Below are 27,621 nucleotides of genomic sequence, written 5' to 3'. Positions count from 1 at the left end.
TGTAGTGATAATCAAGATGGCCCATTTAGACAGTTGACAAGAAGGTGTGAGGATACTTAACATAGGGAAATAGATTCAATATGTGTAATGACCCAGCCACTCCCAGTCTCTATTCAAACCCAAGATACTGGTATCTAGTTTGCATATTAATTCAAGCTTAGCAGTTTCTCAGTTGGAGCCTGTTTTTGAAGCTTTTCTGTTGCAAAATTGCCACCCATAAGTCTTTTACCGAGTGGCCAGAGAGGTTGAAGTGTTCTACTACGGCAAGCATGGAGCCCGCTCAGATCACTGTGGCAGTTATGAGCATTGTAAGCACCTCACACATTATCCTGCAGTATGTTCAAAACCAGAACCTGCAAAAGCAGGCGAGGAGGTGACGGCAGTGCAGTGATGAGAGTGATGAGGACGTGGACACAGACTTCTCTCAAAGCACGGGCCCCGGCAATTTGGACATCCTGGTGGCAGTGGGGCAGGCTCGTGCCGTGGAATGCCAATTCTGGGCCCAGGAAACAAGCACAGACTGGTGGGACCGCATAGTGTTGCAGGTCTGGGATGATTCCCAGTGGCTGTGAAACTTGTTTGCATGCGTAAGGGCACTTTCATGGAACTTTGTGACTTGCTTTCCCCTGCCCTAAGCACAGGAATACCAAGATGAGAGCAGCCCTCACAGTTCACAAGCGAGTGACAGTAGCCCTCTGGAAGCTTGCAATGCCAGACAGCTACCAGTCAGTCGAGAATCAATTTGGAGTGGGCAAATCTATTGTGGGGGGCTGCTGGGATCCAAGTAGCCATCACAATCCCTGAGCTGCTGCTATCAAGGGTAGTGACTCTGGGAAATGTGCAGGTCATAGTGGATGGCTTTACTGCAGTGGGATTTCCCTAACTGTGGTGGGGCGATAGACGGAACACATATCCCTACCTTGGAACCGGACCACCTTGGCAGCCAGTACATAAACCGAAAGGGTGCTGCAAGCACTGGTGGATCACAAGGGACGTTTCACCGACATCAGTGTGGGGTGGCCGGGAAAGGTACATGACGCTTGCAACTTCAGGAACTCTGGTCTGTTTGAACAGCTGCAGGAAGGGACTTACTTTCCAGACCATAAAATAACCATTGGGGATGTTGAAATGCCTATAGTTATCCTTGGGGACCCAGCCTACCCCTTAATACCATGACTCATGAAGCCATACACAGGCACCCTGGACAGTAGTCAGGAGCTGTTCAGCTGTAGGCTGAGCAAGTGCAGAATGGTGGTAAAATGTGCATTTGGACGTTTAAAAGCACGCTGGCATAGTTTACTGACTCGCTTAGACCTCAGTGAAACCAATATTCCCGCTGTTGTTATTGCTTTCTGTGCGCTCCACAATATCTGTGAGAGTAAGGGGGAGACGTTTATGGCAGGATGGGAGGTTGAGGCAAATCACCTGGCCACTGATTAAGCACAGCGAGACTCCAGGGCAGTTAGAAGAGCACAGGAGGGCGCGGTGCGCATCAGAGAAGCTTTGAAAACAAGTTTCATGACTGGCCAGGCTACGGTGTGACAGTTCTGTTTGTTTCTCTTTGATGAAAACCCGCCCACTTGGTTCACTCTACTTCCCTGTAAGCAGTGATGAGCTGCCAAAATCTTAACAACGGGTTCCCTCTTCACCCCACGAGGGGGTCGTTGCCCGCCTACGGGACTCCTGCCTCATCCAACCCCCCTGCGTTCCTTGATGCCCCCCCCCAGGACCCCTGTCCCATCCACCCCCCTCCCCGTCCCCTGACTGCCCCCAGAACCGGGCAGGAGGGTCTCGTGGGCCACCATAGTGGGTGCCCACCCCTCAGAGCCAGAGGCACCTGCCAGGGGGCAAGGTGGGGAGTCCCGGCAGTGCTTACCTGGGGCAGCTCCCAGGAAGCATCCGGCAGGTCCCTTGGCTCCTAGGGGTGGGGGTGTGTAGCTAGGGGGGGAGCAGGGGAGCAGCCGCTCCCCCCACTGATCACATCAAAAGGGGTGCCTTAGACACCGACTCCCTGGGTGCTCCTGGGCTGGAGCCCCCACGGGGAAAATTTGGAGGGTGCAGAGCACCCACCGGCAGCTTCCCCACCCTGCGCCCAGCCCCAGATCACCTTCCCTCCGCTCCACCTCCTCCGCTGAACACGCTGCCCCGCTCTGCTTCTCTGCCCCCTCCCCCAGCTTCCGCGAATCAGCTGTTCAGCAGGAAACCTTGGAGGGCTGAGAAGCAGACGGCAGCTTTCCGCTCAGGCCAAGGGTGGCGGAGGTGAGCTGGGGTGGGGAGCGGTTCCCCTGCATGTCCCCCCCCGGGTTACCCCCTGCGGCATGGACGGCCCTTCTTGCGCCCCCCCGCCCCAGCTCACCTCCGCCACCCTTGGCCTGAGCGGGAAGCTGCCGCCTGCTTCTCAGCCCTCCCAGGCTTCCCGCCAAACAGCTGATTCGCGGGAAGCCTGGGAGGGCGGAGAAGCAGGAGAGGGTGGCGCGTTCAGGAGAGGAGGCGGAGCGGAGGTGAGCTGGGGCCGGGGGTGGGGTGGGGAGCTGCCGGTGGGTGCTCTGCACCCACCAAATTTTCCCCTTGGGTGCTCCAGGGCTGGAGCACCCATGGAGTCGGTGCCTAAGGCGCCACTTTGGGCTGGTTAAATTTAGAAGCACTTTTAGAACCGGTTGTTCCTCCTGGAAGAACCAGTTCTAAAAGGGCTTCTAAATTTAACAACCGGTTCTAGTGAACCGGTGCGAACCGGCTCCAGCTCACCACTGCCTGTAAGCCAATCGACCTCCCCCCTTCGATCACTGCTTGCAGAGACAATAAAGTCATTATTGTTTCAAATTCATGCATTCTTTATTAATTCGTCACACAAATAGGGGGATAACTGCCAAGGTAGCCCGGGAGGGGTGGGTGAGGAGGGAAGGACAAGGCCATGCTGCACTTCAAAACTTATTGAATGCCTGCCTTCTGTTGCTTGGGCAGTCCTCTGGAGTGGAGTGGTTGTGTGCCCGGACCCCCCGCGTTCTTGGCCGTCTGCGTAAGGAGGCTATAGAACTTGGGGAGGAGGGCAGTTGGTTATACAGGGGCTGCAGCAGCGCTCTGTGCTCCTGCTGCCTTTCCTGCAGCTCAACCATACGCTGAGCATATCAGTTTGATCCTCCAATAGCCTCAGCATTGCCTCCTGCCTCCTCTCATCATGCTGCCGCCATCTCTCCTCTCGCGCATCCCTCCTGTCCTCGCATTCATTTTGTGCTCTCCTGGACTCTGACTCCTCGCATTCTGCTGAGCACTTTCAGTGCGGGAGGACTGCATGAGCTCAGAACATTTCATCGCGAGTGCGGTTTTTTTGCCTTCTTATCTGCGCTAGCTTCTGGGACAGAGATGATGGGGGAGCGTTGACACATTTGCAGCTGCGGGAGGGAAAAAAGGAGATTAGTATTTAAAAAGACACATTTTAGAGAACAATGGGTAGACTCTTTCTTTCATGGTGAACCAAGCTGTTAACATTACATAGCACATGTGCTTTCGGTACAAGGTCACGCACACGCACAATTTTCTGGGATGATCGCTTCACCCCTCCCCCCACCACGTGGCTAACAGCAGGGATGACTTCTTTTCAGCCACAGGCAAACAGCCCAGCAGGAACAGCCACCTCTGAATGTCCCCTTAATAAAATTCCCGTTTCAACCACGTGACCATGAATGATATCACTCTCCTGAGGATAACACAGAGAGATAAAGAATAGATGTTGCTTGAATGCCAGCAAACACCGGGACCATACGCTGCCATGCTTTGTTATGCAGTGATTCCAGACCACATGCTACTGGCCTGGCATGGTAAAGTGTCCTACCATGGAGGATGAAATAAGGCTGCCCTCCCCAGAAACCTTTTACAAAGGCTTTGGGAGTACCCCCAGGAGAGCTTCATTGAGATGTCCCTGGAGGATTTCCACTCCATCCCCAGACACATTAACAGAATTTTCCAGTAGCTGTACTGGCCGTGAATGCATCCCAAGTCTTCAGGACAAATTAATCATTAAACGTGCTTGCGTTTAAACCCTGTATTATATTTACAAAGGTACACTCACCAGGTGCCTTCTCCGCCTTCAAGGTCCAGGAGCCCGCCTTGGAAGGGTATTGGCTCCAGGGTGATAATCAGTTCCTGGTTGTCGGGGAGAACGGTTTCATCCTTCTCCTCCTCATCATCTTCCTTGTCCCCAAAATCCTCATCCCTGTTGCGTGAGACTCCCCTCTTGCAGGAGTCAATGCACAGAGGTGGGGTAGTGGTAGGGACACCACCTAGAATTGCATGCAGCTCATCATAGAAGCGGCATGTCTTAGCGTCTGACCAGGAGCGGCCATTTACCTCTTTGGATTTTTGGTAGGCTTGCCTGAGCTCCTTAAGTTTCACACGGCACTGCTGCGGGTCCCTGTTATAGCCTCTCCCCTTCATGCCCTTGGAGATTTTTTCAAATATTTTGGCATTTCGTCTTTTAGAACAGAGTTCTGATAGCACGGATTCGTCTCCCCATACAGCGATCAGATCCAGTACCTTCCATTCGGTCCATGCTGGAGCTCTTTTGCAATTCTGGGACTGCATGGTCACCTGTGCTGATGAGCTCTGCATGGTCACCTCTGCTGATGACCTCGCCACGCTGGCCAAACAGGAAATGAAATTCAAAAGTTCCTGGTGCTTTTCCTGTGTACCTGGCTAGTGCATCTGAGTTGAAAGTGCTGTCCAGAGTAGTCACAATGCAGCACTCTGGGATAGCTCCTGGAGGGCAATACCATCGAATTGTGTCCACACTACCCCAAATTCGACCCAGCGATGTCGATTTCGGCGTTAATCCCCTCGTCAGGGAGGAGAACAGAAATCAATTTTAAGAGCCCTTTAAGTCGACAAAAATGGCTTCATCATGTGGACAGGTGCAGGGTTAAATCAATCTACGCTGCTAAATTCGACCTAACCTCGTAGTGTAGACTAGGGCTCAGTCATAGCCATGCCATCTACAATCAAATCACAGCATCCAGAGAGGCAGCGGTACCTGTATTTCTGATGATCATTCGTAATGTCCACATTTTGAGTTTCTCTTGATTCTTAAAAATGTCCTCTAAGCTATGTTTTGGTCACAGGGAGTAATTTTAGCCTACCCTTAAAAGAGCCTCTTTCACCTGAGGCAATGTGCTCATAGGTGCTCAAAGGTTCTACTTTCATGCAATACGGTGATGTTGCAGTATAAATGTCTAGATAAATTGATAGTTATACAGAGATGCTCAAGACCCATTTGTAAATATTTTTGGCCTGTGGCAACCCAGTAAATAATCTGGGGGTGGAGGCCCTGGGGTGGTTTCAGTCAGATCTTGCCCCCCCATGGGGGGGTTGGGTCCTGCCCAGCACTCACCCCACAGGGGCGGCTCCTGCAGCTCCTGTGCTATGAGGCTGGCTGGGCTTTGCTCTCCACTCCAGGTGTTGCTATTTGTGGGATTGCAGCACGGCTCAGGTTTGGCCCTGACTCAAATTTGTGTGAGCGGAGTTGTGACCTAGCTCATAGGATTGGAGTGCCACTCAATCAAATTTGGCCTACCCGGACTCGTCGTCATGACAGCTGGGCTAAACCATAGTGGCGCTGGGACCCTACAGCTTGCTGTGCCTGGAGCAGGGAGGCGAGCCCAGACAGCTCCATGGGACAGGAGCTGTCACGTAATCCTTTGAAACATTTTGGGGACCAAAATTTTTTCTCTCAACCCATGGGTTGAGAAACCCTGGTTTAAACAGTTGGCATGATTTAAAAATTAAGTACAGATTGGAGCTCCCACTTCATATGACAAAGGATTGGTGAATCAACTCAGAGGACTGTAGAAAGCAGTGTTACATTGCAAGTGCCTTTCCTCTTAACTGGAGATCATCTCAGTGATGGAAAAACAGCTTTTTGGTGTCTTCCCAGAGATACCTTTCTGTCAGCATGGATCTCCTCTCTTGTAGGCAAATTTTGCTCCTCCAGTATCATAACACTGTTGAGCCAAAATCTTGGAACCTTTGTGTGAGCCTAGGATATTTCAGGAGTTCAAATTGGTCTTTGACTTATTTTCAAATGTTCTCAAAGACTACAAAATCATCTGATAACGCATAGGCTTGAACATAAACATCTTATTGATGTCAAGTCTCTGAAATGATGGGTCACTTTTTCTGTTCCTTAGAAAAATACTATAGATGAACTATCATTTGTGATTCAAGTGCGCCATTTAAATTTGTTCCCTGTAAGTTCTCTTGAACTCTTATACTAATGTAGCTTCGCATGCTCTTTTTCAGGAGATGTTTATTCATATATTTCAACTGTTTGAGTTAGCATTTCAATTTGAATGAGTGGACACATGTCTCTCAGCTGACTCCCTCAGTATGAACTTTCATAAATGGGAATCAGGTCTCCACAACACAGGTTGTTTGGGAATTCCATCTCAACCAAACTATTCTCTTTCTTTGTTTCTTCCAACATCTTGCAAGTACTTTGAGATTATGGTAATGATGTATAGATTATAAAGCTGTCAAATGAAATATTAGCTATAATATTAATATTCATAGCTAGATGTTGATATTGTTTTTTCTTTATTTTTTCTCACTTGAAATTAACACTTATTTGACCTACAAAATAGGATGCATATTACTACCTCAGTCAAACTAGTACTTACCATAGGTCTTCCCAGCTTATTGTGGGGATATAAAATCCAAGTTCTCTCTTATCTGTAAAATAAGTTTATATAGATAAATAGTGAATTGTATTCATATGCTACAGCGATGGAGTCTGGCCTGTTTCTAGAAGTTTTGGGGGAGCTGTTACTGAGAAAAGATATAGGCAAAGTTCAAGTTATTTAAATAAATGAAAGTGAATTTGAGGAGATGCGTTTAATGTAGTGGGAACGAAGTCAGTGAAGGTGTTTATGGAGGAGGAGTTCATGTTCAAAAGTGCAGGAGATGAAGATGTTTTTAGCAGCAGCATTTTGTTAATGTGAGAGACCGAGGTGAGAAGTGGGGAGGCCAGAGAGGATAGGTTGTACTAATGAAGTGGAAAGATGAGAACACCATGGTTAGAAGTTTTAGTAGTAGTAAAGAGAGGGTAGAAAGGATGAATGTAGAGGAATTAGTTACGATACAAAGGAAGAAAACCTAAAATTCACAAAACATCTAGGGTGTGATTTATTTGTATTACCATAGCACTTTGGTGTCCTGGTCCATGACTAGGGTTCCTTTGTGCTAGGTGCCATACAAACACAGAACAAAAAGACAGTCCCTGCTCAAAAGCTTACAATCAAAGTATAAGACGAGACAACACATGGAGACAGACACAGGTTAGTATAAGGAAACATTGAGACAATGCTGGTCAGCATGATAGGCAGTAGTATTAGTGCATGAATGGCTAACTGTGATCAATATTTCTGTAGTCATCATAGCAAAAGTTTTAAAGAGATTTTAAGGAGAACAATTAAGTAGTTTTACAGATGCTTACGGGGAGCTTCTCCCACTCATGAGGAGCAGTATGGGAAAAAGCACAAAAGTGCTTGCTGGAAAATTTGACAAGTGGCTGATGGAGGCTGATATCGTTGGGCAATCAGAGATGGGAGCCAACATTTTGATAGTGAAAAAGAGATTATAGAAAGGGTGGTAGTAAGCCATGAAAGACCAGAAAAACGAAGACCAGCAGCTTATGTTTTATGCAATAGAAAATGGGGAGCCAGTGGAGGGATGCAAAGAGAGTAGTGACATGGTTGAAAGCAGTGGTCTAGAATGATCTTTGCAGCAGCATTCTGAGTGGATATGAATGGGGTAAGACTGCATTTGCCAAAGCCAGAGAAAAAGCAGTAATCAATATACTATGTGATGAGAGCTTGGATGAGAGTTTTAGCTGGGTGGATGAATGTGAAAGGCTGTATCTTAGAGATGTGATGCAGAAAGAATCTGCAAAATTTAGACGCAGCCTGAGGACCTAATGAGTAGTCCAAGTTGAAGATAAAGATACTAAGATTGTCAACAGTGATAGAGGAGGGAGAAGATGGAGTGTGATTAGGAGGAGGAAATATGAGAAGTTGCTTTTCTGACAGATTGCCTACTCATATTTAATGTGACAACCAAGAGTTCAGTGGTAGTTCCCCTGTGCAAATCAGTAGTCCTAAAACTACTTCCATATTTACAGTATTGATGTAATTGAAAGATAATGAATACATATGTAAAATGATTTAGTTAATGAATACCAGTGTTGTTAATTGCAATGATTGAAGTGTGAGTGGCATTTAAAATGTGTAAGGGTACTGCTACTGTTTTCTTCCTTGTATCGATAAAATTTTGAAGAATAACTGTTCCTGCAATAAATAAAGCTTAGTAGTTTCTGCAAAATCTGTAGATTTTGCTTTAGACCTGTGAATCTTCATTTGCTTCACTTGAAAGAATTCCAGATTTAGATTTGTCTGCTTGTCTATGTCGACACTTCTTGTCCCAGATTCTTTCTCTTTTGGTCCATTCTTGCATCCTCCCAATGCTAGTGGCAACATCCATTCACAATGAGAGTACAGCTTGAGTTGGCCTATTATTATTAGCCATTGAGTTTATATGTGCCACTCAATTTATAGGTGCTAAGAACTCTTCCCTAGAGAGCAGCCTTTTAAAGGATAAATATCTAGCCTATTATGAATAGATGTAGAAATTAACTACTGTATCTTATAGTTGCTATTGCAGATATTCAGATCCATACGCAATTTATAATCAGAGCATTTCAACCATGAAAATCAACTTGTTTTTAGGTTTAAAAAATAAAATTACTCTTGGGTTGTGAATTAGTAAATCTCAAAATTATGCCATGTTAGTCTACATAAAACCCAAACACTCAGTTATTCTGTTCTTAATATATGAAAGCTGTTTGTTTTAAAGAATTGAGCATTGTAGCCATACAATATGGAATATTGGTAATTCTGGCCTTGGCTTTCATGTTTTAAAAAAAGCTTGACACAGGATGCTGTTTTCAGCCAGCTATTAAAAATTCTATTAAATGTTGCTAAAATGAGCAAGTTTGCTAATTGGATGATTTTGCTGGGTTTGCTAAGTGAAGGTTTATAGTATTGAGATAATATAATAAAAACAAGTACTGCCCTACTAAATCAGAAACTGTACCAGGACTTTTTTCCCCTTAGACTTGGAGGTATGTATTTAGATTGGGAATGTCCTGGTTACTTTCGAAATATTAATTTTTGCCTCATTTCTGCCTTATTTATGTATAAGCTTCAGATGTAACAAGATAAACTAAAAGGTTTCATTTAGAGACCTCTTAAAGTAGAGCATTTTTAAAGCAGGTAAGTGTCTCTACCCTAGTTTTCCATGAAACATTTTATCCATTCAAGCAGACTTTTAAAAACAGCTTGTTTTGATAGCAGCTTGTTCTCCTGTGGGCCTTCAGCCTTTGCTTCCTGGCAGCACCTTTGGTGCGAAAAGAGAGTGATCAATTGGGAGACTATCAGTGCCAGCATGCATAGAGTGATAAGTTAACACACCACTGGGAATTTCTAGGGCCCACCAAGATACTTCACTTCTAATGTGCTAACAAGCTCATTTTTCTACCTCTTGCCTCTTCAGTTATTTTTTTTTCTCAGAAGAGCTTAGAAGTTGAGTGCATCAGGCATAATGAAAAGCTCCGTAGGAGGGAGAAGCAATAACCCCATTTTTCTCTTTTCAGCCAAATAGAAAATTAGCTTCTGGTAATACACAAAGGCCAGTATTTTTTGTGTAAGGGGCACTGCTGTGAATCAAAGGACTCTATTAACTGCAGAAAATTCAGCAGCTGTGAATCTCCCCCAATGAAAAAAGTGCTTTTCAACAAGTTGAGATATGTAGTATTATTTAGACTTCAACCATCAGTTTCATCCCCTGTCACTTATATATAGCCTCTTAAAAACTGTGCTATATTAGTCTCCTGTGTTAAGGCTCAGTACTGTGTATGTCCCCCAACTTAAGAACTTTATATGGAGGGTTTTTTATTTCTTCTTTTCCTAGTGTTTCCATTATAATGTTTTCGGAGTAGAATTCTTCTGAGGTTCAACTATCTCAGTATTCTGAAAGAATTTCAAAAATTCCAGAGAGACAGTTGATTTCAATATTTATATGTACTCAAGTTGTGGTATAAGCAAAGAATACTATGGTGTCTATTTTTTGATGGAAAATTATTTTAGACAAAGTATATTGTATTTATTGATTTTGGCCACATTTTTTCTTAGAGTAATTTACTCAAATATACTTCGTTTGTTGTAATCGCTTCCTGTGCGATAGTTACATATAAGGATTATCACTACATATCCCTTTTAATTGCTGAAATATAATTGTGAAAGCCAGAAGAGTACCTAAAGTGTATTATCTTCAGTCCTAATTCAGGGCTGAAATTTTATTGCTCATCCTAATTGAAAATGGCAGGCTCATCTACTTAATAGTATTTAGTGCTTATATATAGCATTTTACATGTTCAGCCTACTTCTCACAACACACCAATGAGAAAGATAGGTAGCTATTATCCCCATTTTACAGAAAGGGAAACTGAGACCAAAAAAGGTAAAATAACTTCCCTAAAAATACATGGCAAGTCACCAGCACAACCAGGTTTAGAACTCAGGACTTCCGAACTGCCAACCCTCAGATTGTTCTTCCACTCTGTGAGGCCTCTTACTAAAATATGAAAACAAAAATATGTTCATGGAAAATGTTAATACTTGCAAAGAGTAAATCATTTGTTAAAAATACACATGTTAATGAGAATATACTGTAGGAGTGTGTTTTTTTTTCTTTTATGCTCACGTAAGATATTTAAATATGGCCTGCCTAACTCAACACACTGAGTCCAGCTGGACAACTTTAAAAGTTGTGGAAGAAAAGGTTAACTGATTTCTCAGTTCAGGATCTATACAACATGAAGTCAGCATGGTCGTTTTTCTTGATAATTGTATGTTGCTACCTGCTGCTCTACATTTTGACAGCCATTTCCATACTTGCTTTCATGAACAGCAGAAATATTCTTTTTTTTTTCTCGCTTTCTCTGTGCTAACAGCACAATCAGGCCTGCTGGAACAAGAAACCTGGAGAGGGTTCTTCTAAAGCAACAACACTTCAAGATACTGGTCTCCAGTCAATAATATCAGAGAGGGAGAATGTGGTGAAAAGGAAGTACGGTATTTTGCTGTCAGTGCCCTCCGACACTCTGTTAGCCAGTATTTAGGGGTCCTGCAGATTCTTTACAAATATGTCTGCTTTTTTTAATGGCATAATTGACTATGTATTTTTTTTCTGATACTCATTTTAAGCTATGTATTTATCTTAACTACATGCATTTGTTTAGGGATTATGGAAACGGTTATTTTTCACTGAAAATATATAGAATTTTTTTGAGAGAAGGATTCTAGTTTGTTGTTTGTTAATGATAGTTATTTTTCACACTATACCCCTACAAATTACAATTACAGAATTTTTAAAACCTAATTTTAAACAGTGTTATGACCAAGTCTGTTTGCTGCTTTAGAAAATAATCTGTAATCTTAGGTTGATTGAAACAATTTTGAGGTGCATAAGAAAAGAAAGTAAAATTGACCTGAAGGCAGTGTGTAGCCTTATTCAAAGATATTTTACTTTAGCTGCATCCAGCTGTTGGAACAGTATTATAACTGAAATAGCCTGAGCCATGAGGTACACATCAGGTACATAACCTATCCCAGTGTTCAGAAGGGGTTCAGATCCAGAGTTTAGGTTCAGACCCATCTCTAATTAATGTATGTTGCACTATTTAACTATCATTTTTATTGGCTAACTAAAATAATGTTATATAAAGATTTGAGAATAATTTAATTTAATCCAAAAATGCCATACTTTCAGTGTTAGTAAACTGCAAATGGTCATTGAAATTTATAATATGCACATACATGAATAAATTTGTTAAAGGGAATAACATAGCTGAATTACTGAGTAAGCTTTAGTGTTTAGCAAATGTGTGCTGTGATTTAAAGTTGATCCTTAACTCTTGGGTAAACCAGTTATGAGGAGAGAGCTCGATATCTGCAAACAATTGTTCAACACCATCTAGAACCCACAACTTTTGAGGACTTTGCTGCTCAGGTTTTCTGTCCAGCACCCTATCACCATTTGCCCTCTGATTCAGGTAAGAAATTCAATAAAGAAATTCTTTCCATAGTGTTTAATGACACTTAAAATGCAGTATCCTTACTTATAAAATCTGTAAATTCCAAACTTTTATGTATTATGAAGACTGATCATTAATCTGAAAATGTACAAAGTGATGTTATATTTTCATATTTGAGCAACTGTGTAATTCATAACCACAGGAGAGTTGCCTTTAATTCCTTAGTTTGTTGCCTGGCACTATGATTTGGCAAAACATTTTAGTAGAGCAACCAAGTTCTGTATTTTTAGAATGAATGTTTATCACATGCTCAAACTAAATCTCTGGGCTGCGGGCTGATGAATCCTCAAGTATTATTCCTAGACCTTCTCTAAGACAGCTTTAGATTGCTATCTTACTGTAATGTAAAAGGTCAATTAAAATGCCAAGAAAATTTTACATTCACCAACTTTATATTTTCAAAATATTAAGAAGCAACAAAATTGTTTCAGATCCATTTTTTATCTTTAGGAATCTGTTTTATAAGAAGGTACTGCATTTTCAGTTACTAATAAAAATAATAATCACTAAGAAAATGAGAAACTCAGGGCCTTCCTGTTCTGATGATGATTTTGTGACTCCTTATGATTATTTCATTTATTTTATTTCCCCTCTTTTTAGATCATTAAATATCAGTTCTGTTTATCTGAAGGTAAGACAAAATGTCCAAAAACACCCTCTGTTCTTACTACTTTTACTAAAGCACTAAACTTGTAACCAAGTTATATGCAAACTTTTCTTGTTACCCTTGTTCACTCTAAAAAGAATTTCACATTGATTGAGAAATTACCACTACATTTTCTTCAAGTTTTAGTCTTTTACTAATCCCAGGTCTGCATGAAACACTAACAGTGGTTATGGGATTAAAGCAACTAATGGTAGACACAATTGTTGAACTAGTAACACTTTTTATTGTGTTGACCTTTTGTTTCTCAGCATGAACAAGTAGTACTGAATGGCAGTGGTGTGTTTTGTACCCTGTACTGTCTTGCGTTGATGTTCCATAATGGTGCTGTAGGAGAGGAAGAGGAGAAGAATGTATAACACTTGAAATTTTTTTGATAAACTTGTGTAATTTTAATGCAAAGCAAATCAAAATGCCATGATTCACACATTTGCAGTTGAGTAAAATCAGTTCAGTTTTCTTCTTAAAACAATAGATGGAAATCAAATGAGATTAGAATTGGTAAATTGGTACTTCTTTATATTTGGTTTTCTGATTGCAAAAATGTCTAAGATCTACATAAATACATTCTAAAACACATGGGCTGCGTTGGTCGAGAAAAGATTAAGGACATCTTAAAAATACTGGAAAAGCTTAAAAACACTGAGATTACTTTGTTTGAAAATGTGACCGGAAGTAGGAATGTAATAGAGGTATATAGGATTGGAAATTGGATAGTGAAATCTAGCACAAGTGCTCAAGAACAAGTGGAAGCTAAATTTAAAGACAATAAATGTTAAACTGAACAAATAAGCTAAATATAAGAAATATGTTAAAGTAACATGTTTTTTACACATCTCTTAATCAGCAGACTTGATTGCTACAGGATATTGACCTATTTGAGATTCAAAACAGGATTCCTAAGAAATTTAGAAATAACATTTATATTTACACTACTAGTGTTTATTTAAAGGAAAAATACCTGTGCTTCCTCCTTCCTAATGGTATTCAGTAGTTATTCCACATGGTTGGAGTTGCCTTCTCTCTCTCTCTCTCTTCTTTTTTTTTTTTTTTTTTTTTGTACTTACTCAGGTATTTGTTTCAATTGTATCTATTCGCTTTCAGTTACCTCCCTGCACTAGAGGGATAGTATGCACAATTTGTCTGGTGTATTTTTGGGGAGAAGTGGAGCAAAGCCACCTTCCTCTGAAGCATCGATTATCAAACACTTGGTTAGTTAGACCAGTGGTCTGTTCTGGAATGGCAATTCCTGTATTCCTTTTAAAATAATCTTTCTTGATTTTCTCTAACTGCAGTTTGAACAAATACTTTTAAAACTTTATTTTAGGTTAAACAGTTCTACCAAATGAACTATTTTTCAATGGCAATCTCAACAGGAATATTATAATTATTCTTACATATGAATATATAAACCATGTATGTACTGTATCTATTATAGACTTCATTAAAAAAAAAGTTATTGACACAGTTTAATTTCTGCAAATAACTTATATTAAACAAGTGTCTTTTTATAAATGTTACATATTTACATGGATAAAAGCTATGTTAATACAAATATGATAAAGAAGTATTGCCATCCCTGATCAGAGCCCTGAGTACTTGGTTCTTTTATTATTAAAAAATCGAATAGATTAAATTATGCAATCATTGTCTAAATATTAGTGGTCATTGAATGAAAATGAGTACATCTTACACAGCAGTTACTTATTTTTGCTAGCTTCACGTGTGCAGAGTAATCTATAAATTATAAGAGAAACAATGAAGAAATCACTTTTTTAAATCAATTGGTTTTGAAATCTGGAAAATTACCAGGTACCAATTTGAGGGCAGATGGCTAAAACTAAATTCGGATTTTCTCGTCTTTATTCCAAGTAAATTAACAAACTTACTGAACCCTCTCTTGTCTGACAGAAATAAATATTACTGTTCCAGGTAAATATTGAAATCCTAAACCTGGATTTCAAAATGCTTTCTCAAAAGGATTCTATAAAAAGCACTGATACAAATATAAGGCCTACACTATGTTGTTATGCCATTTACACACCATTAAAGCCAATGGAGTTATATGAGGGTTAAAACCATCATAACAGAGTGGAGAATTGGTCCCATGGGTTGAACCATTTTTACATCTAATTTCTCAACAACCGTAAGGATGCATCCTGTCTCACTAACTGTTGTATTTTTTAGAAATTGGGTTAAAATATTATTGTATTAGATTTCTTTTGGAGTTTTTACATTCATTTTAAAATATATTGACAGGTCTAAATTCTACTTAACCATGTGGGATATTTGTTAAATTTGATATGCTTGGTAATTCAAGATATATAATGGGGATATCTGATTTTTTTAAAATGCTCACTAATTCCACAGTTTATGGCCATTCTTGACTAGAAATAGGGGTGGCTGAAGAGGGGCGCAAAATATTTTTAGGTTTTCAGTGTTCTGGGCCCCCAATTCCATTATTTTAATAACCTTATGGCAAATGTCTTCTTAAATCTAACCATGATCTCCAAGACCAGTCATATGTTAGTACAGCTGATGAATATAGGCTTTATAAGGAGGCAGTACGTACAATTTCACCTTTTAGGGGAAGATTAAACTTACAGAAAGTGTGAAGCTAAGACAAAATCACCAACTGTTGTAAATACATTTGTCCCTGACCGTCTGTTGTTTAGTTTTGATATGCCAATGTTTTGACCATATTTGAAAAACAGGCAAATTAAACACTGTTGAATGTTTTCAACACTGTGCTTCAACACACTGGTTAACTTTACTGAAGATGCAAACCTTAGAAAGAGCTGTTACCTTCATTTTGGTCACTACAGTTGTTTCTTAGAAGATGATAGTATCTGAGCACTTCCCAGGTGTTTAAAAATTGAAGTAATATCTCTCTCTCTCTCTCTCTCTCTGCCTATAGGAGAAATAGCTTGTTTATCTTAATAGGAGCTGGACTTGCAGAATAGGTGGACACGCTAAAATGATTTTGTTTTAAGTGAGCTTTACCGTGTGTTTGAGACAAACAGAATAGAATGGCTATTTTGCCTTCATGCTTGTCCTGCCTGTATCTTTGAATACAGTAACCTGTAATATATCTTTGAATACAGTAACCTGGGAGGTTGTAACAGTAACCTGAGGTGAGCTAATACCAGTCCCCAAAGTAAGACAGCTTTCTCTGATGCAGAGCAGGCCAGGATACTTGTCAATGTTAAAATCATGGCTGTGGAAGGGCTTATTGACAAAGTGAGGCTCAGATCCTTAGCTTGTTACTGAAGAGTTTTTTTCCCTTTCCTGTTTTTCACTCCAATGCCGCGGACCAGCGTAGATAATTATGCTGATTCCTATAAACAAAGTGTTCCTCTAGCACAGTTCATTTGGTCACAATATTGTGTCATGAGATCAGTCTGGATCCTATAACCATTTAGCCCATCCCTGAACAGGGCAGGAGCCTTTTGATCCCATAGAGAATAGTTTAGTGACTGAACATTTCAAAACAATATTCACACAGTTCTTCCGGCCTCCTGAGCAGTAGGTATGTATCCCAATTTACAGGTAGAGGAACTGGGGCACATCGAAGTTGTGACTTGTCCACCTGACAGAAGGCCGTGAGATTTAGTAGTTTAGTTTTGGGACCGGGGATTGTGATGGAGGGGACTGAGTTTTAATCTGTTCTTCCATTAATTCAGTGTAACTTAATCTCTCTCTCTTCCCTTCTATTTTCCACTTATAAATGGGAATAAAGATGCTCACCTCTCTGTGGGAGGGGATTGAAAATTACAATGGATTGTGATGTTTGAAATTCAGTAGCAAAGGTACTGTAGAACTGTAAAGGTTCATTATTAAGGCTGCATGGCTGGCAGGGCTGGGGAGAGAACTCAGGAATTCCCCTGCCTATCCCTGCTTTAGGTCAAGGTACTTGCAAGGATCATAATTATGGCTGTGCATAACTGGAATTTCCATCCTACAGAAAATTTTTAATCTTTGATTTTTTCATTCGAAATCTGAGCAAAAGACCAGAAATGCAAAATCTTTCCTAGAAAAGAGAATTTTGGGGAAAAAATTCTGTTTAAGAACTGTAAACAAAATATTATGCAATACTGGAGTAATACTTCCATCAAAATTATGTTATTTTTGAAGTATTTCTTTATCCAATATAATTGGTGGTTTTTCTTTTGAAAGTTGGTGAATGTTAGAATTCTCTTGACACTATAGGTAAAACACCATGCGCTGATTTACCCTTTGACTTTCACAATACAGCTCAAATGTTACACTGATATTTTTCCCTATTTCATCTTTTCAGCTCATTCCTTTTTTATGCTAGGTGTAATTCTGAGCATATTATAAATGTGAAACAGTGATGGTGAACAGAAACCAAATATCAAACTTCCATTTTTCTTTTTCCTTCTAGGTTTTTTTAGGGAAGTATTTAACTGTTTTCACAAACTTTTTAAAAGAGCTTAAGATAGATGATTGGCATGTATTGCATTTGTAGTAAATATGGCTGCTGGATCTAGGTTATTTTATAGAACTCTTTTTTTCTTTCTTTTTCCTTGTAACCTTTAGTTGGTAAGTAGAACTCCTGATTTCAGAGCTATTGCTTCATTATGCATACTAACCTGTCATTCTCTTTAACCTGTAGCATGAACAGCAGTTACATAATGAAATTCTATCTATTCTGTCATCTGTGCTCATCTGTTAATGCCCTTCAATCTTTGCGGTTTGTGTCTAGTGTCTCACACCTGTTACTTTTATCTTTTCTCCCCCTCCCCCCCACTTGTGTCCACTCCTTCCTCATCACTTCTTCATTCTCAACAAAGAAAGAAATGCTGTGATATTTCTTCTCCTTCTAAAACCTCCACTAGAAAGCACTGGCCACATCAAGGTAAAGGGCAAAGGCTTGAAACGGAAAGTCTTCCATGCTAGCTGTGAATGGCATGCTGTGCAAAACATCCGTGGTTGTTTTCTGTTCTCTAATTCCCATGATTTGAAGTACTTTAATTCCTTATAAAATTAGAGCAAGATAGAATTTCAGAAAATGAAAAGGTGGGGGGGGGGTGTTTCCCCACTTGCATTTTTTATAAGGCATAGTGAGTTAGGCACTATAGTACCATTCCAGATTCTTTGGCAGTGCAGTACCTAGTTCATGAATAGAATTACTGTCACCAGCTGGGGAACAAATAACACAGTGCCTTTTCCTCCCCCTGTCACTTGGGTGAGTCATGTCAGTTTGAACAACATGGGAAGTACTGTGGTCAAATAGAACATCTGAGTTGTTTAATCAGTTTGGTTTATGGCAATATGTTTTAGGTGCATACTTCTGACTTGAGTATGTGATTTCACTGGCCACTTTAGGGCATCATCAGAATAAATTATATTCAGAGATGTATATGTGTAATGAAGTGATACGCTCCGTGCATTGAGCTTACACTGAGGAGTGGTAGCCTCAGTTTTGATTGTTACATCTATGTTGTACAGAAGAGGCCAGGGTACAGGAAAAATATAGGTTGAAATTCTGGTCCCATTGAAGCCTATTGAAGTTTTACCTTTGATTTAAGAGGGATCAGGTTTTCACCCATAGTTTCTACAGGTCAAAGTGATCAGAAAGGATTCAGGTAATGAGCTAAATCAATCGGCCTGGCTGTGCTACAAGTTAATTATAATTAGTTAAGTTTATCTGTTAGAGTTGAGTGAATAATAGTTTGTGGTTTGATGGCAATTCTGAAAATTCAGGAAAAAATGGTTTTGAGTTGAAATGAAAATAGAATTCCTTGATTCTTGGGGGGGCATTGGTTTTTTTTGTTTTGTAATCAGAAAAATTGGGGGGGAAATGAATTGGATCAAAAACTAAATGTTTAATTTCAACCTCAATTTTTTTTATTTCAGGCATTTTCACAGGAGCAAAGGCTTAGATTCATAAAATGTGCAGGGGGAAGGAAAGGCCCTCTTTTATACTACTTAGTTCAGTGGTTAGGGTTACTCATATGGGATGTGGGAGACCCAGGTTCAATTCTCCCCTCTGCCTGGCATAGAAAAGGCATTTGAATTTCATCATCTCCACAGTGCAGGAGAGTGTCCTAGTCTCTGAGCTATGGGATATTCTGCTGTGGATCTTTCTCAATCTGTTCTGTTGAAGCTGTTCCATTTATTATAAATAGTTACGGGAGTGGGGACTTAAACTTCGGTCATCTCCCACATCCTAGTGAGTCCCCTAACTACCAGGCTATAGAGCAGAGGTCCCCAAACTGTGGGGCATGCCCCTTGCGGGAGGGGAGGAATGTTCAGGGGTATGGCTAGGGTTCAGGCCAGCATCCACGGAGGATGGGGAGGAAATGCCACCCCGCCACAGCCCCAGCCAAGGCTCCGCTCCCACCCCTGCCCCCAGCATCAGCCCCCTTATCCCTATCCACACCTCCCACCAGAGCCACGACCTTGCTCCCGGCCCCAGCTCGGGGAGGGAGAGGGGCACAGACAAGGGTAAGGGGGGGCATGAGGTAAAAAGTTTGGGAACCTCTGCCATAGAGTCTGTTGACCTGTTCATTGTCATTCATAGGAGCAATCCATAGTCATTGGGCCAGGGAAAGAGCATGAGAGTGACCTGATAAGCCAAGTGATTAGACCTAGAATGTAGGAGACGCAAGTTCAAGTTCCTGCTTCAATGACTACTTCAATTTTTTTTGTGTTTTGTTTTGTTTTTTAAGTAGAACAGCTTTAACAGGACAGATTGAGAAAGACCCACACCAGAATATCCCATAGGCTGGTGACTAGGACAGTCACCTGCAGTGTGGGAGGTGCAAGTTCAAATCCCTTTGCTTCATCAGGGGAATTGAACCTGGGTTTCCCACATGCCAGGAGAGTATTCTAAGCACTGGCTAAAGCAGCAGTTCTCAACCCGCAGGCTGCATGTGGACCAGCTGTGTGCTAAAAGAAATTCAAAATGTGCTGCTCTGGTCTGGCACGGGGTGGGGCTGGCTGAGGGGAAGACCGCATAAGGAGCATTGCTGTCGGGGGAGAGTGGGTCTTTGGGCAGGTTTGGGGGGGCTCTGGGCAGTGAGGGGGTTGAGCACTGGAACTAGTGGTTTGCAGGAGTGCTGCAGCACCCCCAGGTTTTAGGTGGGGCTCCACTTCTGGCCCAATGCCTCGGGTCTGGCTGCTGGCGCTCCGTTCCTGGTCTGGCGCCAGGGGTCCTAGCTGCCAGGCACAGTGGAACTCAGGTCCCGGCTGCCTAGACCCCCCCATGGCGGGGTCCGGGTCTGGCTGCCCGGCCCCACGCGGTAGGATATGGCTGGCAGGGTCCAGCCTCACGCTGTAGGGTCTCCAATGCGGCTGCCCAGCACCATGCAGCGGGTCTGGGTCCCAGCTGTCTGGTTCCACACCCAGGGCTTCGCTCCTGACCCCGCTCTGTGGAGAGGTCTCTGGACAGGGGGGCACTGGGCATAGGGACTGTGGGGGGGAAGGTTAGGAGGAGTGTGCTGTGGTTCTCAACCTGCAGCCCACAATGATAAACAGGTTGAGAACCACTGGACTAAAGGTTATAAGGGACACCGTCTTCCCCACCCCTGTACATGTTTTGTTAATCTGTTACTTTGTTTACATGAAAATGCCTGAAATCAAAACAAAATATTTCAAGATGAAATGCTTAGTTCTGACATTATCTAAACATTTCAAGTTCTTCAGTTTGGTCAAAACTATTTAGCAAATTCAACACATTACTGATAGTTTCAGGTCAGCTGAAACTGCATTTTTTGGCTAATAAACTATTCAAGGAAAAAAATTCACCCAACCCTGTTTATTGTAGATGCTCAAGAGGGACTGATGAACACAGTTCTAAATCTCTGCACGCAGAAATAATTAGAGAGAACGCAAATTTGATATCACGTTTGTTACTTTTCCTTTGGCATCTTTTTGTGGAAAAGGATGTTGAGAACAGAAGAATTGGGTGGTGTGGTTTTCATAATCAGCTCTCAAAAAAAGGCTCTGGGCCCACTGAGGGTGCTCAGGTAATGAGTTGCCTTCTGTAATCTTAAATTCATCTTGTTCCTTTAATAAAGAGAATAAAACATGTACCACATCCAATTAGTAAGATCTGTTCAAGCTTCTGCCTTGTGCATCTGGAGGAATCTCTCTTCTGGTGCTTTTTACTAAAGATTAGGTCCTATCAAAAAGGGCTCCTTACTGATCCCCTTCCCCCAGTTCTGCCTTTTCAGTTGCTTTCCTAGAATTCACTGCATGCTCACCAAGCTGTTAAGCCTTCACATTCTGACTGCCAAGTGAACTCGCTTTCTCTCTGGTTATAGTAGGAATAATAACTCTCCATCCTTGAAGAAAGCTGTGGTGCTTGCCCTCATGGTGAGGGGAATGGGGGTATTGCCCATTTCAACCCTGTCTCATTGCAGAGATTGAGGTTTACAGTACCTTGTAGACTAGTCAGAGTTTTTGGCATAGTTTTTTCTCTCGAGGTTAATGTGTTCTGTTGCTACTTTCATGTGCAGTGAAGTCTCCCACAGTTGGTAAAGGGTTAGTATATGCTGCGCACTGATGGCGGAGCTCCAGTTCCCATCTGTTCCGTGTCTGTAGATTTCCTTTCTGTGAGTGAGGAAGACTGTACTAACAAGCTTGGTGTCCTCTGCAGGCTTCTGCCCAGAGACCCAGCCAGGCGAAATTCCAGCAGCAGCAGTGCAGGTGGACGGGACCGATTTAGCCTCTCCAATGTCTCCTCGGACTAGCAAGAGCCGAATGTCCATGAAACTTCGCCGCTCCTCTGGCTCAGCCAACAAATCCTAAACATTGAGAAACTTGCAGCTTTCTAATAAACAGTGATCAGCAACCCCCTAACGCACTGACTCTCTGCTTTCAGTTAAAGGAAAATGTCCCTGATATGTGTGTCTCCCATAGCTAGCACAGGCTTTTCCTGTACATTTATTTTAGACAGCGACACTGGAATTTTATTTGTAATTTAATATTTTAGCTTTTGTTATTTTTTTAATAAAACTCCAGGCTGCCATATTATTTTCAGTGTAGTTTCTTCTCTGCACTTTTTACCTTCCAGGATGATGATGTCTAACATAGCCACTTTTAACCCTGTTGTTAATCTCAAGGCACACACAGAATTGGAGACTGCAGTCTTATTACATTATATTTATTGTGCCCCCATTGAAATTTTCTTTGTAACAGAAATAAATATGTACAATTTGAAAATGAATGTACAATTTTAAATTGAAAATGCATTTGTAACGTCCTTATCAAATGTCACAGGTAGTGTTAATGCACAGGATGTGTACAGATTATTTATGTTATAAGAATAAAATACTTAAAATAAATGGTCTTTTAGCATTTCAGAGTTCAAATAAGAGAATTTGCTAGCAGCACCAACTCCTTCACAATGTAATGTATCATTTCATAACTGTGCAGGTGATGCCATAACCTATGCCCAAATACAAGAAAAATCACTGTGCTGAAATTCTATTTATGCTTGGCTTCCAAATATTTTTATAACGTTTGCTTTTCTGAGTGGTATCAATAGTCAATTCTTTTCTGAAGCTGTGGCCTTTATCATCAGGCTGCAGAGTTTAGATCTATATTACGCTTTCTTACATAAAAGCACTTTTCTGATGTAAATTCATTGCTACAGTGATGTGTACTTTTGAAGAAAAGGGAACATTCTCCAGGAGTCTGACCTGAAATGCTGGGGGGGGTTTCTAACCATATACGTGCAGATTAGTACACATACCACCCACCCAGAGGTATTTTCCTACAGGTGATGAAATGCTCACATTTGTTTTGAGTTGGGCATATTCTGTTATAACGAAATGTAGCATGGCATTGGTACTAACTGCATGTGTAAATATACCATAAGGCAACAATAGAAATATAAATTATGTATTGTCATTCATGTAGTATCTACAAATTTGTAATGGTTAAAGAGAAGACATGCTATTTAATAATACAATAAAATTATTCTTACCACCTTCTTTATATTATCCATTCCTCTGCAAAGATTGGACTCTTGTTATTCAAATCAATGAGTGGCTTAGTCTGTTATCAGATATATTAGAGGGTTTGGGAAGGGTTGGTGTAATATGTGATTTTGTTTTCATCCTTATTAAATTTGGTGTAAATTCTTACATCTCTAGCCTTAGCCCCTCATAGTGCTTCCAGCACAGATCCTCTGAAAACATGAGAACATCTTGCTGTGTAAGCTATGTGCTCTTACCTAGTTGCAGGAACAGCATTTGATGGTCATTATATGGTTTTAGTCTGTTCTTAGTTCATTCTGTTTGATTGTAGGAGCAAAGATTAAGGCTGGCGGTGCGATAGTCTCATTCATTGAGTTTCTCCAAGGGAGAATTTACTTTAAGGAAATTAATTAGATTTGTGTAAAACCTCCCTTTAGACTTTTGGTACTTTTTAAAAGCCTTCCTGGAATACCAAATTACAAGCCATTTTGGTTTCTCAACAGATCACTGCAAAGATGCACTTCTGAAATAATAGCACTCTTCAGATAAGTTCTGACAAAACGGTGTTATTGAGCTGAAACTTTTGCTTCAGCAGGAGTTTTGTGTGAAGGTTTTCCCCCGTTTATAGATTGACTCTTCTGAGTTCTTGAGCCAAACAAGAGAAACACCCTTCTCATTCATAATTGTACTCAGGAAACTAATATTGTCTCTTTAATCTTGTGTTATATAAGTCTCACTACTCTGTCTTCATACTTTTATTTGTGTATAGATGCTAAACTGTGAAGAAATAATTACTGTAGAGGATGCCAATCCAGCTATTTTAAATTGATTCTTCTGCTCATTTGAGAGGGTACAGGTGTTGATTATTTTAATCCATTAGTCTATACAAAATCACCTGCTAACCCATTCCTATCAGCTAGCTTCAGGAAAAGGATTAGTTTTAAATCCTTTATTAAAATATCATTTTTGCCTAAGTTTTACCATCCTATTTTGAAATAAGTTTTTGTATGTAGAGATTCAGGAGGAAACATCACTATCTTTGCATTCTGAATATGATATTCTAAAACTTTTAGACAGAGCCCTACAATGTGGGGAAATATATAGTCAATGCACTTATTAATGTAGAGAGAGACAAGGTGGGTGAGAGAATCTTATTTTTCAACAGGCCTCTTCACCTTGAATGGTCCCTTAGAATGTGTGTTAACTACTTAAATACAAGTTGAAACAGATTGTTTAGCTTAACTGTGACATGGAGTACCTTTCCCAGACCTGAAGAAGAGCTCTTTGGGGCTCAAAAGCTTGTCTCTCACCAACAGAAGTCGCTCTAATAAAAGATACTACTTCATCCACCTTGTCTCTCTAATACCCTGGGTCCCAATGGCCATAATACTGGAAACTTAATATTGCGTGTCAGTATAGAAGGGGCGCTTATCACATCTGTTCTTTAGCAACATGGTAGAAGGATTGTGTCTTCTAAACATAGCTAATGTTCACAAAAGCTGGAGTGTGAGTTAATTGAGAAAGAGGGGATTCGGGATCGTAGCCTCTTGGAATCCTGGGCGCTGAAATGGATCGTTTACAGGCATCCTATGTGGTGGTTTTGTACTGGTGCTCTTTGCCTTAGTTCTGGATAAAACACAATGCAAGGAATGTACCCATTTCTGTGTAGTGTCGTGGCTAAACTAGCAACCCACTAAAATCGCAAAAGCTTTCCACTTGTTAGAGGGGAGCGTTTCGCTTACACTACATTTTCTAGAGTATACAACATAGAGTGATCAGAAAATGCGCAAATAGCTAACAAGCAGTTAACACTTCATATTTTAATAGCCAATAATAACCAACAGCAGACAGTACGGTTAATTCTCCATAAGTATTGCTAGTTATATAGGACTTGACACTGACTTAATATGAACATTTAACTTTATGTACTTTTAATACAGGATACAGCGAAGAAAACACTTCATAATAAATTATTAAAATTGAGGAGCCGGGGCTTCTATTAAAACAGTTTAACTAAGCCAGTCTCCCTTTTTGACGAAAAATAATACTCTTTTTAAATAGGATATTTACTTCTATCCTGGGGGAGAGGGGACAGGAGATTTACTTTCACTTTGGCAGTAGCCTCTTCCCCAGCGCTCCCCAAAGCCCACAGCCAGCCCGAGGTTTTTATGTTTGGATAGTTTTCGCCTTTTCAAGCATTGTATAAGAGCTCTTCAAAATACTGTTACTAACCTTCAGTGGTAAGGGGAGGGGGGGCGTGCCTAGAACCAACGCCCCAACTTTACTGAAAATATGACTCTTGTCACTAATTCTCTCTCACTTCTTGGATTTACAGAACACACATTGCAGTCTAAGTCCATTAAGGCAGCAAGGATAATTCGTAGTCAACTTAGGGTTGACTTATTAAACTTTTGGCATGATGGCAACGGGCCTTTTCCTTCGCTGCCACTTAGCAGCCTCTCCCCTGCCCCTTCCTGATTTTTCCTTCGTAGACATGTATGCACACACTGCGACTTTCCATAGGAATTACAGCTTGGATAGGATTCGTTTAGTTTACTGGTGGTTTTGAAGAATCCTATCAAATCAACTATTTAAACTATAGGAGAGTCATTAACAGTGCAGACTACAACCAAATCCACCCCTTCCCCCGGGAGCACTACACATTTCAAACACCAGTTTAAAGGGACTCCGAAAGGTGACCGCTCAATGCCTATGAACGAGAGTCCCCTGTCGGCGCCCGTGCCTTCCCATGCCCTCTTACTCATTAGCAGCCAGGTCTGACCGCCATCTGGAGCAGAAAGACCTGCCTGTTCTCCGTGGGGTGGCACTTGTTGATGTGCCTGGTGAGCCCCGGCGAGCTGAAGAAGGTAGCAGGGCAGTGCTTGCAGGAGAAGATCTGCTGCTCCCCTTCCGCGGCACTGCTCTCGGGCTGCCCCAGGGGCAGCAGCAGCTCCTCGCGCACGGCGTGCCACAGCCGGTGCTTGTCCCTGGTGTCCGCCGAGGGGAAGTGAGCCCCGCACAGGTGGCAGGGGAAGGTGATCTGGCCCCGCTCCAGGGGGCTGTAGGCCGCCGGCCGGGGCGCCTCGTGGGTGCTGAGGTGCTTGCGCAGGTAAGCCTGGCGGCGGAACCTCTTGTGGCAGTAGGGGCAGACGAAGACCTCGTTGTCGCCGGGGATCGGGCCCGGAGCGGCCGCCTCCCTCAGCCCCTCGCCGCCCGCCCCGCACAGGGCGCTCTGGCCGGCGGGCTTCAGGTCTCGGCAGCAGGAGCTGTCCGCGGCGCTGGGGTGCTGATCCTGCTCGGGCGGCGGCGGCGGCGGCGGCTGGCGCGGCCCCTCCGGGGCTGCGGGGCGCGGCTCGCTGCTGTTCTCCTTCCCCTCAGAGGGGCACGGGGCGCCCGGGGGCTTCTTGGCGCCCGGGCCGTCGGCGCTGGCGGCGGGGCGGGGCTTGTGCCAGCGGCGGTGCGAGGCCAGGTTGGCGGGGCAGCTGAAGATCTTGTGGCACTCGGGGCAGCGGTACTCGACGCGCACGATGCGCGAGCAGCGGTGCTGGGCCAGCGCCAGCGGGTCGGCGTACTGCTCCTTGCACAGCTGGCAGATGAACTCGCCCAGCGGCGTGCGCCCGCCCGCGGGGGGCCCGGCCCTGCCCTCCGGCCCTTCCGCCTTGATCCGCAGCCCCAGCACGGGCGACGTGGTCACCTCGTCGGCGAAGCTGAGCTTCCGCAGGGCCTTGGGCTTCTTGGCCGGCGCCTTGGCCCGGGGCGGCCGCTTCAGCGCCGGGCAGAGCGGCTCCTGGGCCAGCCGGCCGCCCGGGGCGGGGAGGGGCGTGCGGGGCGGCAGCAGGAGCCTCTCGGCGGGCGGCAAGGACTCGGCGGGGGCGGGCGAGCTGAGGCAGCGCTCGAAGAAAGCCTTCCTCAGCCCCGTCGCGCTGCAGGCGCCCCCCGCAGCCCAGGCGGCCGGGCCCCCGGGCGGAGTTGGCCGGCAAGTGGCTATCCCAGGAGCAGGCTCTGGGCTCGGCGGCGGGGCGACCGGCTCCCTTTCCTCCCGGGCGGCTTTGGGGAGCGGGGACAAGGCGGGGCCGGCCTCAGCCGCCGGCGGGGGCGGGGGCTTCTGGGCGGGGGGCACCTGCAGAGGCTGCTGGAGGTCCCTCTCCTGGCGGCGCACCCTGTAGGAGCCGCCCGCCCTCCTGCTCCGCTTTACCAGAAACCCCCGGGGCATCTTCCCGCGTGCGGGGCGGTGGCGCGGGCCAGGGCACCGGGCTGAGCCTGCAGCCCCCCAGGAGCGCTGAGCATCGCGGCGCCGCCTGCCCGAGGTGCATTTATACCTAAAGGCGCCTATTGTTTGCCAAGGCGTCATCCTCCCTTCAGCAGAGGGCGGCCAATGAGGAGTTGAAGCCGCCGCTGGATGAGGGAGGGGAGGAGGATGGGCTGGGAAGGGAAGGAGCTTCAAGTGTGTGAGCGGCGGGGGGCCCTCTGAGTCCTAGCTGGTGGGCCCCTCCGGCTCCTCTGAACATCCTTCCCGCTAGGGACAGAGGGTCTGAGCAGGCACAAGGCGTCCCACGCAGGTCAGGGCCCACGCAGACTCTGCCCTTGGATCTTCATGGTCCCTGCCTGGGGTTTGGAATAACACCAACCAATACACCCATCCAACGGGGAGTACCCCTTTCTGACCACTCTGTAGCTAGACCAATTTAGCTCCCCCCAGCCCAGCGCTGGGTATGGGCTGCCACAGAAACCCCAGGTGTCTGGTCTGACGGCTACCAAATGTCATCTTGACTAGAGACCCACCCTGGGAGTTCCAGGCAGGCTCTCGGCGA

The 27,621-nt window shown here is 43.3% G+C and overlaps 2 protein-coding genes and 1 long non-coding RNA gene across 17 annotated transcripts in view; 2 read left to right on the top strand and 1 right to left on the bottom strand.

The window, feature by feature from the left end:
- The window catches only part of LOC140913166 (uncharacterized), a 39,444-nt gene extending 28,098 nt beyond the window's left edge, over positions 1-11,346 (top strand). Inside the window, exon 4 of the long non-coding RNA XR_012159489.1 lies at positions 11,054-11,346. This is a non-coding gene — a long non-coding RNA (uncharacterized lncRNA). The remainder of the gene's footprint in view (positions 1-11,053) is intronic.
- RALGAPA1 (Ral GTPase activating protein catalytic subunit alpha 1) overlaps positions 1-22,834 on the top strand; it is a 231,449-nt gene extending 208,615 nt beyond the window's left edge. For 10 of the 15 annotated variants that reach the window (XM_073349047.1, XM_073349045.1, XM_073349040.1 and 7 more), the window contains 2 exons: positions 12,030-12,154; positions 21,487-22,834. In XM_073349047.1, the coding sequence (XP_073205148.1) occupies positions 12,030-12,154; positions 21,487-21,638 (277 nt within the window). In that variant the 3' untranslated portion in view covers positions 21,639-22,834. Of the gene's footprint in view, positions 1-12,029; positions 12,155-12,796; positions 12,828-17,674; positions 17,740-21,486 lie in introns of those variants that run through there. The other 5 variants (XM_073349041.1, XM_073349052.1, XR_012159487.1 and 2 more) reach the window with 4 other exon arrangements.
- Positions 22,835-24,706: 1,872 nt separating this feature from the next.
- Positions 24,707-27,023, bottom strand: INSM2 (INSM transcriptional repressor 2). The gene has a single exon (XM_073350690.1). The coding sequence runs from the start codon at positions 27,021-27,023 to the stop codon at positions 25,575-25,577; it is 1,449 nt and encodes a 482-aa protein (XP_073206791.1). The 3' UTR covers positions 24,707-25,574.
- Between the last annotated feature and the right edge of the window lie 598 nt (positions 27,024-27,621).

This window comes from Lepidochelys kempii, chromosome 6, assembly GCF_965140265.1.
Source record: "Lepidochelys kempii isolate rLepKem1 chromosome 6, rLepKem1.hap2, whole genome shotgun sequence".
Classification (NCBI taxonomy): domain Eukaryota; kingdom Metazoa; phylum Chordata; order Testudines; family Cheloniidae; genus Lepidochelys; species Lepidochelys kempii.
The sequence above is the reverse complement of the archived record's forward strand: the minus strand, read 5'-3'. Positions and strand labels throughout refer to the sequence as shown.